Here is a 14,502-nt window from a genome sequence, read left to right as displayed (position 1 = left end):
AAGGTGAATAAATGAGTCAGCTGACCAGAAGCTTCCAGAACTTCTGAGATGCTGTCTGCCATTATAGAAAGTGGTGTGTGCTGTGCTCAGTAGATATATTACATTTGGCGACGAGATGGGATTTTTCGTATGATATAAAGCTGAAATTTTGTTGAAGGATTCAGCCAGCCGACAGAGACTTTGGAAGCTTCTCCGTCTTCGGAAAAAGCTACAAAATCTGAGGTTTAAAAAAAAAACTGAACACACTAGTTTAAACTACAAAGTCAAAATGGCTGCACCCATAGCAATAATGGGTCATTTAGGTGAATATAAATGCGACCAGGAAAGGTTTAAGGCGTATGGACTGGCTAGAAATGTAATTCACTGCAAATAATATAATCGAAGTTCCAGAGAATACACATCAGAACCGGGCTGTGTTGGAATGGAAGAGAGCTATCTTCTTATCGGAAGAGGGTCCTGAGTTGTATGAAACCCTGATAAATCTGCTTATGCCTGACGAGCCAAAGGACACAACGCTTAGAGATTTTAACGAAGCTAGAGCAGCACTACAACCAGGTACCGTTAGAAATTGCTGGAAGCTATCGTTTCAGGATACTGAATCAAAAGACTGATGAAAATATCAGTGAGTACATTGCAGCATTAAAAAAAGCTATCTATTCACTAATTTCGGAAACTTTCAAAACAGAGCACTGCGAGACCATTTTGTTTGTGGGATGAAAAATGATGCGATCAGAAGAAAGTTATTGACAACGCCTGACTTGACTTTTGATATCGCTTGTCAGACAGCGAGGTCGATGGACATGGCCAACCAATATTCCTGAGAATTTCATCATAATTACAGTCAGCAGACAATTGAGGTGAATCGCCTGCAGATTAAAAGTAAAAGGTGGTGGGGGCCCAAAATCTCAGAAACTGGAAATTGTAACAAAATATTGAAGTCGTGCTATAGGTGCCTGGGACAACACATTGCTCAAAGTTGTCCATATATGAAGGCAGAGTGCTTCTTCTGCAGAAAGACTGTGCATCTTGCGAAGGCATGCCGACTGATGGGTAAACCAGCTTTCAAAGCTATGAGTCCAGTTTTCAAAGCTACGAGTAGAAATCCCCACAGACTACATAGCATGGAAGAATACAACAGGACGAGGAGACATTAGAGTTACACGTCATCAGGAGCACGAGATTAATGGACAGCGATTCGATGTTGCGGGTTTCAAGATACCAATGGAAATCGACACTGGTGCATCCATGAGTGTAGTACCGGAGTCACACAATATTTCAAAAATGCAACTTATTGATGCTGGGCCTTTAGAGCTGAGTGAACATCTCCACAATTACCCCATCCAAAACCAAACCCCCATAAGGCCCAAAGTCAATTGCAATCCAATACAATTATAATTCAGTCAAAATATTTTCAAACCTTCCAGACATTGAAATTTATCACCTAGATCATAGACAAAACTGCATTAATCACAGCTCCATTCTCTACCTGAAAATGAAGTTGTACTTTTTCCATCTCTACTCCCATGAACTTGGCCTTGACTTCAAAGTCACCCACTTCCTCACTTGGTGTTATATCGAAGAGGACATTCTTAAACCTAACAAGAAAAAGCAGAACTGGAGCTCAAATAAACCGAATAACTACCAGCAACATTTCAAAAATGGAGAAATTGTCGTGCTTTAAATGGTATTATTTGAATTCATAGAAATGAAAGGAAAATTAATCTACAAGCATTGATCTTTAAATTAAAAATAACTCTCTGGTTTCAGTGAAAATCATATGAACTCTATGGTAAATCTTTATAAATGACACGTTAGGCCTCACAGCTAGAGTATTGTGTCCATTTCGGAGTACCACACTTTAGGAAGGATGTCAAGGCCTCGACGAGGTTGCAGAGATGATTTACCAGAATGGTATCAGGGATGAGAGATGACCAGAGAAGCAGGGATTGTTCTCCTTACGGCAGAGTAGGTTAGGGGCGATTTAATGGAGGTGTTCAAAATGAAGACTGGTTTTGACAGGGTAAATAATGAGAAACTTTCCACTGGCAACTGGATCACTAAACAGACTGAAGATAATTGACAAATAAACCAGAAGGCATACAAGAGATTTTTTTTTAAACATAGCCAGTTATGATCTGGAATGCACTGCCTGAAAGGGTGGTGGAAGCAGATTCAATAGTAACTTTTAAATAGGGGATTGGATAAATACTTGAAAAGGAAGCATCTGTAGAGCTACGGGGAAAGAGTGGAACTAATTGAAAACTCTTTCAATGAGCTGTCACGGGTACAATGGGCCGAATGGCCTCCTTCTGCACTGCAGTCTACGATTCTTCCTTTTGGCTGATAAACTCCGAAGCTATTTAATGTAGACATCTATGTCTAACATTTTAGATTAGAGCCTCATGCTCGTTCCACTCTTTGTTTCCCAAATTTGAACTAATGTAATGAGGGGAAATAGAGCAATAAGTAAATATCAACTAATACATAAATAAAATGCAATTGTATGTATATATATATATACATACACACACATACAATTGCATTTTATTTATGTATTAGTTGATCACGCCAGTCCTAGTTTATAAGCTCAACCTTCCCTCGAGAATGTATAAGAAAACAGTCTGAGGAGAGGAAATGTTTATACACTAAACGTGGCCCACGGCATTGATCCCACATGACTCTGACAATCTGCTCCAAGCACAGTAGATACTCATTGTTACGCAATTTACGAGATAAAAATATCACTTTCTGCTGTCCAGATGGTCACATTAGTCATTGGCTACAGCACCTCCTCTGACTGAGCTATTTGGTAACACACCAGGGAGATGGAGATGTACTTCTCTAAACTATTTGCAACAGAGTGTAGATTCATAAATGCAGAACTGAAGCCCTCAGCAGAAATCATTCATGTAACTGTGCTTTCAGTTAACAGAATAGCATTAGCTCTTTCTTTACACTTGTTGTAATTGCTTCTGATGGTGCCCTTCATCCTTTAGAAGTAGACAATTTCAGAGAGTGGAAGCTGATGAGATGAAAGGTATTCATCTGCAAACAAGTGGAAGCTGTGTTGAGAAGTAATTAAATTATTAAGCCTCCGAACTACATCATGGGTCATTGTGGTATTTTAAGAACATTGCTCATTAGTTTACAATTTGAGTTGCTAGTAAACATGTACATATCTAGACACAAAGACAGCACACCACTGTAACATTTCACAGCAGGCTAATGATTTAATATTCTTGTCAATAAAGTTATTACTACTCACTGGTTGGACTGAAGTCCTTCAATTTCCAGAATAACACCTTTCTCATGCAGCCGAGCTGCCGTGTAGCGCAAAGTTGACTGTTTCATTTTTTTGTTGCCCTTTTCTTCTCCTTTTCCATCTAATTTTATTGATCTTCTGGCATTCCTAACATTCAACAAGAAAATCCTCATTATGTGACCATGTAAGAGATTTGCAAAGCAGTATCTAAAGACTGTCTGAATGTTAAGCTAATGTGGTTTACTGAACTACGTTAATACAAATAGTTTACTGAAATGAACCAAAACATTTGCCTACTTTCTTGTTAAATTGTCCAGGCAGGTTTTAATATATGTATTGTAATAATTATTCTGTTCTTCGTAAAATTTGGCCTTTGAATTAAGCGCAGATAATGTCTGCTGTATTTTCACCAGTTCAGCCTTGCGATGCTGTCGATACCGTCTCTGATTCCGAATATCCTGAAACACAAAAAGGTCTTTGCAGTTGATGCGAATTTCTCCTCTTAAAAAGAGCTATTCCCTTACTTTAATGTAAATATATTTAAATGCACATTTTAATTGGATCGTTTAATACTGCAGAACATTTGCAAATATGGTTCTATTTGGTGGGCAACAAGGTCTTACTACTAAAAGAAATGAGAGAATGTGGAAGTTTCCGAACAGTGATCTGCAAAGTGATGGAAAACAATCCTGCATAGTATTCAGAAAGCCTTGGGCTCAGTACAAGCACTTGGAACAATTGGAATGCAGAGGATTGAACAAAACTGCAAATAGATTTAATGAATGCTATCAATATATTAAGTTATTCTCAGTTAAACAATACAGTTTTGTCTTTGTAATAATCTAAAGAGGCAATATATCTCAGACATTTCAGAACTTGGTTTTAAGAACCCAATTATGGTTGCAATGACACATTTGCTTAAATAATGAATCCCAATTAAATACTATTCTCTTCTGTATACCTTTGCAATATCATTTATTAACTCCTGGTATTTATTTGTCGAGGAGACTACGCCAGCCTGTTCCAGAGTCCGAAGGTTCCTCTGGATTTTCCTTTTTTTCTGTTCAATTGGGAGTTGGCCATCCTCGAGAACAGACTGTTTCATTTTATCAGGAACTTTGGCATCCAGTAGAGCACGCTTTTCAACCACCTTCAAGTGATTGACTTCCTAATAAATTATACAAAGAATTAAATCAATTGACATATGTGCAGGACAGTAAAATAATTAACAAGACCAATCACATACACTACCATTCTGATAAAATCTGCTGTGAAAATAATACGATCAGTGAGCCATAATTTAAACCATACAGATGACGGTACTTTTCCGCTCTCAATTTACAATCAAAATCAGAATTGCTCAAATGAAATAAATTTGGCATGCCTCTCAAATGTCTTGTTCATCTATCAAATAAACAGTTTGCAATTTATATTGCTGCCAGGTCCCTTCCCCTCCCAAAGATTTCCATTCACTCAGCACAGAAACAATCTCCTATTATTTTTTAACAACTATAACAAATAAATATCAGATTGAACATATTTAGCTTGTTTATTTGCTGCAAATTATCATTTCTCCACAAGAGAAAATGGAAAAAGCTTGGGTTCCACCAACACACCCACAGATTGACGACTCACTAAGTTGCCATGGATACCAATCAGTCCTACGCTGCATTCCTTTATAACTACATCACTGCAGAGATACCATCTAGCTTTTTTATTGAAGTACAAACAAATCAACACACATTAAACTAAAGATAAACTGCAGCCATACAATTCTAACAATTGATGTGCAGACTTTCAGCAGTGCTGCCTGTTCATTATGACTTCCACAGATGTCCATTTTAAGTGTGACTTGAGCACTAATGGAAAGAAATAGTGAAGCCACAAAGGAAAATTAGAGAGCGAGTGAGGTCAAACTAAATCTAGTTTTATTGACTAATTCAATATCCTGTTATCTCAAACTGTAGACCGTGTCAGAAGTATATTGTGATGGAAAGTAGTCCCTTAATGATGCACCAACTACAAATAGATAATATGTACCAGATAGAGCAAACATAACACCTACATTAAACGATGTAACTCTTTGTACTGCACTTTTTTTGACAGACATGTCTGTCCAAACTCGCCCACCGCAATGCACTTTTCAACCAACAGGTGACAAGCCCCGCCCCCTGTCTAGCTCTCCTCCCCCCCGCCCCCCTGGTAAATTATTCCATGCAGGTGGTGCCGAGAAGCAGGGCCTGAGGCTCCAACAACCTCTCCCTCCCACCCCGGCATGTGTGGGGGCTTGGAAGAGGGAGGGGGGGGCTTGGAAGAAGGAGGGGGGGGCTTGGAAGAGGGAGGGGGGGGCTTGGAAGAGGGAGGGGGGGGCTTGGAAGAGGGAGGGGGGGGCTTGGAAGAAGAGGGGGGGGGCTTGGAAGAGGGAGGGGGGGGCTTGGAAGAAGAGGGGGGGCTTGGAAGAAGAGGGGGGGCTTGGAAGAAGAGGGGGGGCTTGGAAGAAGAGGGGGGGCTTGGAAGAGGGGGGGGTGGAAGAATAGGGGGGGGCTTGGAAGAGGGGAGAGGGGTGCAGGGTGGAAGGGAGAGGTTTGGGGGGGGGGATAGAGGTTTGGGGGGGGGGGGGGATGGGAAGGGGGAATGGATGAAGAGAGAAAGAGGCATGCCCCCTACAAGGGACATTGTTGGAATGGATGATATCCAGAAGTCACAACACTGTCACTATTCACTTCGTACCCAATAAACCTGTTAACAATATGTACACAATGCCTGCCCTATCTATGGTGGGGTGGGGGGGGGGGGGTGGTGGGGAAGGATGTACTTGGATTGGGCTAAGGCACTTTGACTGGCCCTTGCTGTCTTCTGGGGAGCTCTGTCCTCTGTCGCTTCAGGAAGTCAAAGTGGATCGAGTTACAATTTGCAAAGCCAGTGAGACCTTGGGATGGGCGGTTCCAGTGACACATTCTAGTGAAACCTCAGGGTGTGGCTTATCCTCCAAGGAGACCAATCAGAAACAAAGGGTGGAGCATGGTGGCCATTTTTGCAATACAAATAAACTATGTCCCTGTGATTTTTTTGATGCTGTGGAGATCTCATATCCTTTACAAGTCTATCAAGGTTAGATCTCTCGTGTTTACTATGCTCTATTTGTCCCATTCCGTTTCAGAAGACATTGGCCAGGTCTCCATTTCCCCCTTATTGTGGACCGCAATCCTGCTGCTGTCTGTGGGCAGGCACATGCAAATCACAGGCTAATGAGGATAATGGTTCCGGCCAGTAGCGCTGTTCCACACTTGGATGCTGGGGCCGCTGGCATCAGTATGTTTTAGGGAGCCTCAGACCTACAAGCAAGACTATTTAAAGGCAGAAAAAAAATTGTACAGGCAGTACATGCCAGCTGCCTCTTTCTCCCCAGGGCCTGCTGCAACATGTTTCCACTTCCAAACTGGCATGACTCCCTGGTGGAGGCCAGGGAATCCCCACTTCCCTCCATATGATAATGCCACCCCAGACCAAAAGTACAGTTGGGGACTGGCAGAAGCATCCACCTGCCTCACTTCCTACCGCTGGTGCAGTGGACCAGAAAAAAGCCACAGCCAGTACTTTTGAAGCACCACGCTTGAGCTGGACTCGGATTTCAATTGAACAAACTGGATGTATTTACAGAAATTAAACAAAGACAGACAGAACAGCATGTGTTTATGTACAGTTACATCAAGAGTTGGCCTGCTCTCTCAAAGCTTTATTCTGCTCGACAGCAGTGATTACAGTCTCTACCAACAGTAAGTAACACGTGCCATCACTTATTTTCAGTTTTGTGTCACCCAGGACAACCCAGATTCTCGTTCACTCTCTCTCGTTCTCTCTCCCACCACTCCCAGGAGTTGAAATGTACAGTCCCCTCATTGAATTAATGTTATAAATCTGATTGCATAATATTTCCTCTGATGCTATCCTTGGGCTCCATTGACTGCATGGCTGACTTTGCATCAGTCTACAGTTATATCCCAGTCAGCGCAAACCTAAACTGATGAGGTAGCCTCCTCAAAGGCGTTTCAATTGCTTGTCTTTAAAGTACTCAGGTGTCGAATTGGTACCCAACTCCCGAGTTATACTGACACTATTATCAAAAGGTCTCAAAGCTCTTTACACCATGAATTACATTCCTGACATTTCAGTCTTGTATGCCATCCCATTTATTCCACTGTAGAATTAAGATTGTTGATGTTTGAAGAATATGAATAAAATTACCTGTTGCGAGGAGGCCGGTGTGTCCAAGATTTCCGTCAATGTTTCTCCAGGCTGAGTTCTGATCACATCCACAATCAACTTTTTGGTCCTTTTAAAAACAAAAATTATTTTGTTAGCCGTAGTTAAAGTGGGTCACGACTGTAGTAATTCTTCCGGTCATGTATTTTGGATTTTACTCTAGATATTCTTCCTCGATTCAGTGTCTCAGATCATTCTCCTCGAGTCAGAATTATGGCTTTACCTGCACAATATCTAGGTAATGAGTCCAGGGATTGAACAGAAAACCCTAGTTCTTGTACTAGTTCCATTGCATAATCTTCTTTGCATTTGAAAGACTGTGGTTTAAGGCTATAAATTGTCAAACTGAATAATCAACCTGTTAATAAATAACCAAACAGAAGTAATAACACCCTCCTTGGAAAAGTAACAGTCATCTCTGCTGCTCTTAACTGCAGTGCAAACTGGTACAGACACAGGTCCCCTGAATATTAACCTTTACATGGTGGTTTGTTGCTGACCATTTACAGACTCTCCCTGGCCTCCATGGGGAGAATTTTAACACCCAAATATGTGTGGGTTTGGGTCGGGTGGAAAGTTAAAATTTGAAAATTGTCAAACCTGAACCCAACCTCTTTCGAACCCGCCCATTTCCAGTTTTAATGGGGATGGGCCAGTAAGTGGGTGACCAACCCGCACTCAAAAGGAGAGTTCCTCATTTGAATAGTAATGAGACTGCATGCCTCAGATTTTATCTGTGATCCAGCTTTAACACAGGTTTCTCAGGCCTCCGATCTCTCCTACCCACCGCCCCCATTGCTGTTCCCATCCCTGATCTCTCCCAGCCCCCCACTGATATCTCCTCTCCTGCCCTCCCCCCACCCCCAAATGATCTCTCCCTCCTTCCTCTACATACCCCGGCTGCAGCCTGGTGCTGCAGGCCTACCCATCTAACAACCAGGCAGCCTCTCAATTTGGCTGGCTGCAGTGGGGAAATGGATTCCAAAAATTGTAATCAGGTCCTGCCATTGAATTCGGCGGGACCCGAGGGAAACTCGGCCTTCTGGGTTTCCCAACCGCTAAACAGCTCCCTCTCCCCCTTAAATATTGGGGCCTGTATCTTTGATAAAATCAAGTATTTTGTCTTTGGTTGACAAGACAAGATGAGAAATAATTTTTTTTTAAATGACCAGGGCAAATTATATATAACTTGTCTCAAACTCATAAAATGCTATAAACACAAAAATAAAACCCACAAGATGCTTCTTTTTGTATTGAATGGCTTGGTGCCACTCTCATTCAGATACATCTATATTCTTGAAATACTGCCTCAAAACAAGCTGGGGCAGTTTCTCAGAGTGAACCCCATTAAGTACTGCAACAGAAAAAGCCAAAACAATACTTGATTTTTTTTCCATATTTGTCACCGATTTTATCTTCCATTTTTTAATGTACACCTGACTTTAATAGAGTTGATATTAAACATACATGATCACCTGAAACATAATCAAAACTCATGAATAACTTTAAACAACAAACTGCAGATGTTGGAAACCAGAAACAAAAACAGAAAATACTGGAAACATGCAGGTCAGTCAGCATCTGTGGAGAGAACAGATGTGCAGATCCTTTGCCAGTTCTGATGAAGGGTACACACCTGAAATGTTAATTCATTTGTTCTCGCCACAGATGCTGAAGGATCCCAGCATTTTCTGTTGTTGTTTCTTGTATAACATTGTCATTTATGAGAAATGTTTAGTTTAATCACCACTAACTAGATTGTGGTTAAAAACAGAAAATGCTAGAAATCTCAGCAAGTCAGGCAGAATCTGTGGAGAGGAAGCAGAGTTAACAGATTTTTAACAAACACTGAAACATAGAAACATAGAAAATAGGTGCAGGAGTAGACCATTCAGCCCTTCTAGCCTGCACCGCCATTCAATGAGTTCATGGCTGAACATGCAACTTCAGTACCCCCTTCCTGCTTTCTCGCCATACCCCTTGATCCCCCGAGTAGTAAGGACTACATCTAACTCCCTTTTGAATATATTTAGTGAATTGACTCAACTACTTTCTGTGGAAGAGAATTCCACAGGTTCACCACTCTCTGGGTGAAGAAGTTTCTCCTCATCTCGGTCCTAAATGGCTTACCCCTTATCCTTAAGACTGTGACCTCTGGTTCTGGACTTCCCCAACATTGGGAACATTCTTCCTGCATCTAACCTGTCTAAACCCGTCAGAATTTTAAACGTTTCTATGAGGTCCCCTCTCATTCTTCTGAACTCCAGTGAATACAAGCCCAGTTGATCCAGTCTTTCTTGATAGGTCAGTCCCACCATCCCGGGAATCAGTCTGGTGAATCTTCGCTGCACTCCCTCAATAGCAAGAATGTCCTTCCTCAAGTTAGGAGACCAAAACTGTACACAATACTCCAGGTGTGGCCTCACCAAGGCCCTGTACAACTGTAGCAACACCTCCCTGCCCCTGTACTCAAATCCCCTCACTATGAAGGCCAACATGCCATTTGCTTTCTTAACCGCCTGCTGTACCTGCATGCCAACCTTCAATGACTGATGTACCAGGACACCCAGGTCTCGTTGCACCTCCCCTTTTCCTAATCTGTCACCATTCAGATAATAGTCTGCCTCTCTGTTTTTACCACCAAAGTGGATAACCTCACATTTATCCACATTATACTTCATCTGCCATGCATTTGCCCACTCACCTAACCTATCCAAGTCACTCTGCAGCCTCATAGCATCTTCCTCGCAGCTCACACTGCCACCCAACTTAGTGTCATCCACAAATTTGGAGATACTACATTTAATCCCCTCGTCTAAATCATTAATGTACAATGTAAACAGCTGGGGCCCCAGCACAGAACCTTGCGGTACCCCACTAGTCACTGCCTGCCATTCTGAAAAGTACCCATTTACTCCTACTCCTTGCTTCCTGTCTGACAACCAGTTCTCAATCCACGTCAGCACACTACCCCCAATCCCATGTGCTTTAACTTTGCACATTAATCTGTTGTGTGGGACCTTGTCGAAAGACTTCTGAAAGTCCAAATATACCACATCAACTGGTTCTCCCTTGTCCACTTTACTGGAAACATCCTCAAAAAATTCCAGAAGGTTTGTCAAGCATGATTTCCCTTTCACAAATCCATGCTGACTTGGACCTATCATGTCACCATTTTCCAAATGCACTGCTATGACATCCTTAATAATTGATTCCATCATTTTACCCACTACTGAGGTCAGGCTGACCGGTCTATAATTCCCTGTTTTCTCTCTCCCTCCTTTTTTAAAAAGTGGGCTTACATTGGCTACCCTCCACTCGATAGGAACTGATCCAGAGTCAATGGAATGTTGGAAAATGACTGTCAATGCATCCACTATTTCCAAGGCCACCTCCTTAAGTACTCTGGGATGCAGTCCATCAGGCCCTGGGGATTTATCGGCTTTCAATCCCATCAATTTCCCAAACAATAAAGATTTCCCTCAGTTCCTCCTCCTTACTAGGGGGAGGGGAAGAACAAAAGGGAAGGTCTGATAGGTTGGAAGACAGGAGAGATTAGAGACACAAAAGGGATGATGGCCCAAATTTAAATGGTAATGCCAGGAGTTAGAAAAACATTAGTCAAGCTAGGGTGTGAATGGCGGGATAATGACTAACTGCCATTAGAGACAAGGAGGAAAAAAAGAAACAGGCCCTGGGGGAAAGGGAGCCAAAGATTGGCAGCGGTTATGCTCTGAAATTGTTGAACTCGATGTTGAGTCCAGAAGGGTGTAAAGTGCCTAAACAAAAGATGAGGTGCTGTTCCTCGAGCTTGCATTGAGCTTTGTTGGAACAGTGTAGGGGACCGAGGACAGAGAGGTCAGAGTGGGAATGCAGTGACAGATGACCGGAAGTTCAGGGTCACACGTGCAGACTGAACGGAGGGTTCCCATAGCAATATCTTTAATTTGGAGGAAATGAGTGGAATTAAAGGAGAAGTTATTCAAGGTGAGAACAAGTTCAGCCAGGCAGAGGAGGGTGGTGGTGGATGGGGACTGGTTGGGCCTCAGGAAAGATAGACAGAAAGGAAAAGGAGGTGGGGTAGCAATGCTGGTTAAAGAGGAGATTACCGCAATATTAATGAAGGATATTAGCGTGGATGAGGTGGAATCTGTATGGGTAGAGCTGCGGAACACCAAAGGGCAGAAAACGCTAGTGCGAGTTGTGTACAGACCACCAAACAGTAGTAGTGAGGTTGGAGATAGCATCAAACAGGAAATTAGGGATGTGTGCAATAAAGGTACAGCAGTTATCATGGGTGACTTTAATCTACATATAGATTGGGCTAACCAAACTGGTAGCAATACAGTGGAGGAGGATTTCCTGGAGTGTATAAGGGATGGTTTTCTCGACCAATATGTCGAGGAACCAACTAGAGAGCTGGCTATCCTATAATGAGAGGGGATTGTGTAATGAGGGGGGATTAATTAGCAATCTGGTCGTGCGAGGCCCCTTGGGGGAAGAGTGACCATAATATGGTGGAATTCTTCATTAAGATGGAGAGTGACACAGTTAATACAGAGACGAGAGTCCTGCACTTAAAGAAAGGTAACTTCGATGGTATGAAACGTGAATTGGCTAGGATAGACTGGCGAATGATACTTAAAGGGTTGACGGTGGATAGGCAATGGCAGACATTTAAAGATCACATGGATGAACTTCAACAATTGTACATCCCTGTCTGGCGTAAAAATAAAACGGGGAGGGTGGCTCAACTGTGGCTTACAAGGGAAATTAGGGATAGTGTTAAATCCAAGGAAAATGCATATAAATGGGCCAAAAAAAGCAGCGAATCTGAGGATGGGAGAAATATAGAATTCAGCAGAGGTGGACAAAGGGTTTAATTAGGAGGGGGAAAACAGAATATGAGGGTAAGCTTGCAGGGAACATAAAAACTGACTGCAAAAGCTTCTGATCCAGAAGAGAAAAAGATTAGTGAAGACAAATGTAGGTCCCTTGCAGTCAGAATCAGGTGAAGTCATAATGGGGAACAAAAAATGGCAGACCAATTGAACAAATACATTGGTTCTGTCTTCACTAAGGAAGACACAAATAACCTTCTGGAAATACTAGGGGAACGAGGGTCTAGCGAGAAGGAGGAACTAAAGGAAATCGTTATTAGTCATCAAATTGTGTTATGGAAATGAATGGGATTGAAGGCCAATAAATCCTCAGGGCCTGATAGTGCATCCCAGAGTACTTAAGGAAGTGGCCCTAGAAATAGTGGATGCATTGGTGGTCATTTTCCAACATTCTATCGACTCTGGATCAGTTCCTATGGACTGGAGGGTAGCTAATGTAACACTTTTTAAAAAAGGAGGGAGAAAAAAAACAGGGAATTATAAACCAGTCAGTCGGACATCGGTGATGGGGAAAATGTTGGAATCAATTATTAAAGATGTAATAGCAGCGCATTTGGAAAGCAGTGACAGGATCGGTCCAAGTCAGCATGGATTTATGAAAGGGAAATCATGCTTGTCAAATCTTCTAAAATTCTTTTGAGGATGTAACTGGTAGAGTGGACAAGGGGGAGTCAGTGGATGTGGTGTATTTAGACTTTCAAAAGGCTTTTGACAAGGTCCCACATAAGAGATCAGTGTGCAAAGTTAAAGCACATGGTATTGGGGGTAATGTACTGACATGGATAGAAAACTGGTTGGCAGAAAGGAAGCAGAGAGTAGGTATAGGTTCAGAATGGCAGGCAGTGACTAGTGGGGTACCGCAAGGTTCAGTGCTGGGACCCCAGCTATTTACAAGATACATTAATGAGTTAGATGAAGGAATTGAATGTACTATCTCCAAGTTTGCAGATGGCACTAAGCTGGGTGGCAGTGTGAGCTGTGAGGAGGATGCTAAGAGGCTGCAGGGTGATTTGGACAGGTTAGATGAGTGGGCAAATACATGGCAGATGCAGTATAATGTGGATAAATGTGAGGTTATCCACTTTGGTGGCAAAAACACGAAGACAGAATATTATCTGAATGGCGGCAGATTAGGAAAAGGGGAGGTGCACCGAGACCTGGGTGTCATGGTACATCATCATTGAAGGTTGGCATGCAGGTACAGCAGGCGGTGAAGGCGGCAAATGGCATGTTGGCCTTCATAGCTAGGGGATTTGAGTATAGGAGCAGGGAGGTCTTGCTGCAGTTATACAGGGCCTTGGTGAGGACTCACCTGGAATATTGTGATCAGTTTTGGTCTCCTATTCTGAGGAAGGAAATTCTTGCTATTCAGAGAGTGCAGCGAAGGTTCATCAGGCTGATGCCCGGGATGGCAGGACTGACATATGAGGAGAGACTGGATCGACTGGGCCTGTATTCACTGGAGTTTAGAAGGATGAGAGGAGATCTCATAGAAACACAAAATTCTGACGGGACTGGACAGGTTAGATGCAGGAAGAATGTTCCCGATGTTGGGGGAGTCCAGAACTAGGGGTCACAGTCCAAGGATAAGGGGTAATCCATTTAGGATCGAGATGAGGAGAAACTTCTTCACTCAGAGAATTGTTAATCTGTGGGATTCTCTTCCGCAGAGAGTTGTTGAGGCCAGTTCGTTAGATATTTCAAGAGGGAATTGGATATGGCCCTTATGGCTAAAGGGATCAAAGGTTATGAAGAGAAAGCAGGAAAGGGGTACTGAGGTAAATGATCAGCCATAATCTTATTGAATGGTGGTGCAGGCTGGAAGAGCCGAATGGCTGACTCCTGCACCTATTTTCTATGTTTGTCATTAAACCTGCTGACAAGAGTGGCGCTGTCTTTGTTTGACGAATCGACCTCTACCTTGTTGCGGCTGTGCAATTTTTTTCCACTTGCTCTTTGATTTTTTTCTGCCAAAGTGCATAACCTCACACTTTCCAACATGATACTCCATCCGCCAAATTCTTGCCCACTAAAGCATCTGACACAATGAAGCAGTTGAAACCAGTCTTTAATGAT

At 42.6% G+C, this 14,502-nt stretch overlaps 1 protein-coding gene across 1 annotated transcript in view; it reads right to left on the bottom strand.

Moving 5' to 3' along the window:
• Positions 1 to 14,502, bottom strand: part of iqgap2 (IQ motif containing GTPase activating protein 2) — a 405,429-nt gene that overhangs the window by 3,149 nt on the left and 387,778 nt on the right. The window contains exons 33-37 of the mRNA XM_070886141.1: positions 7,508 to 7,595; positions 4,224 to 4,430; positions 3,560 to 3,720; positions 3,266 to 3,409; positions 1,487 to 1,595 (exon numbers count right to left, since the gene is read on the bottom strand). Coding sequence (XP_070742242.1) covers positions 1,487 to 1,595; positions 3,266 to 3,409; positions 3,560 to 3,720; positions 4,224 to 4,430; positions 7,508 to 7,595 — 709 coding nt within the window. The remainder of the gene's footprint in view (positions 1 to 1,486; positions 1,596 to 3,265; positions 3,410 to 3,559; positions 3,721 to 4,223; positions 4,431 to 7,507; positions 7,596 to 14,502) is intronic.

Source organism: Pristiophorus japonicus, chromosome 1, assembly GCF_044704955.1.
Source record: "Pristiophorus japonicus isolate sPriJap1 chromosome 1, sPriJap1.hap1, whole genome shotgun sequence".
Lineage (NCBI taxonomy): Eukaryota > Metazoa > Chordata > Chondrichthyes > Pristiophoridae > Pristiophorus > Pristiophorus japonicus.
Note: the sequence above shows the minus strand (reverse complement) of the source record. Positions and strands in the feature narration are given on the sequence as shown.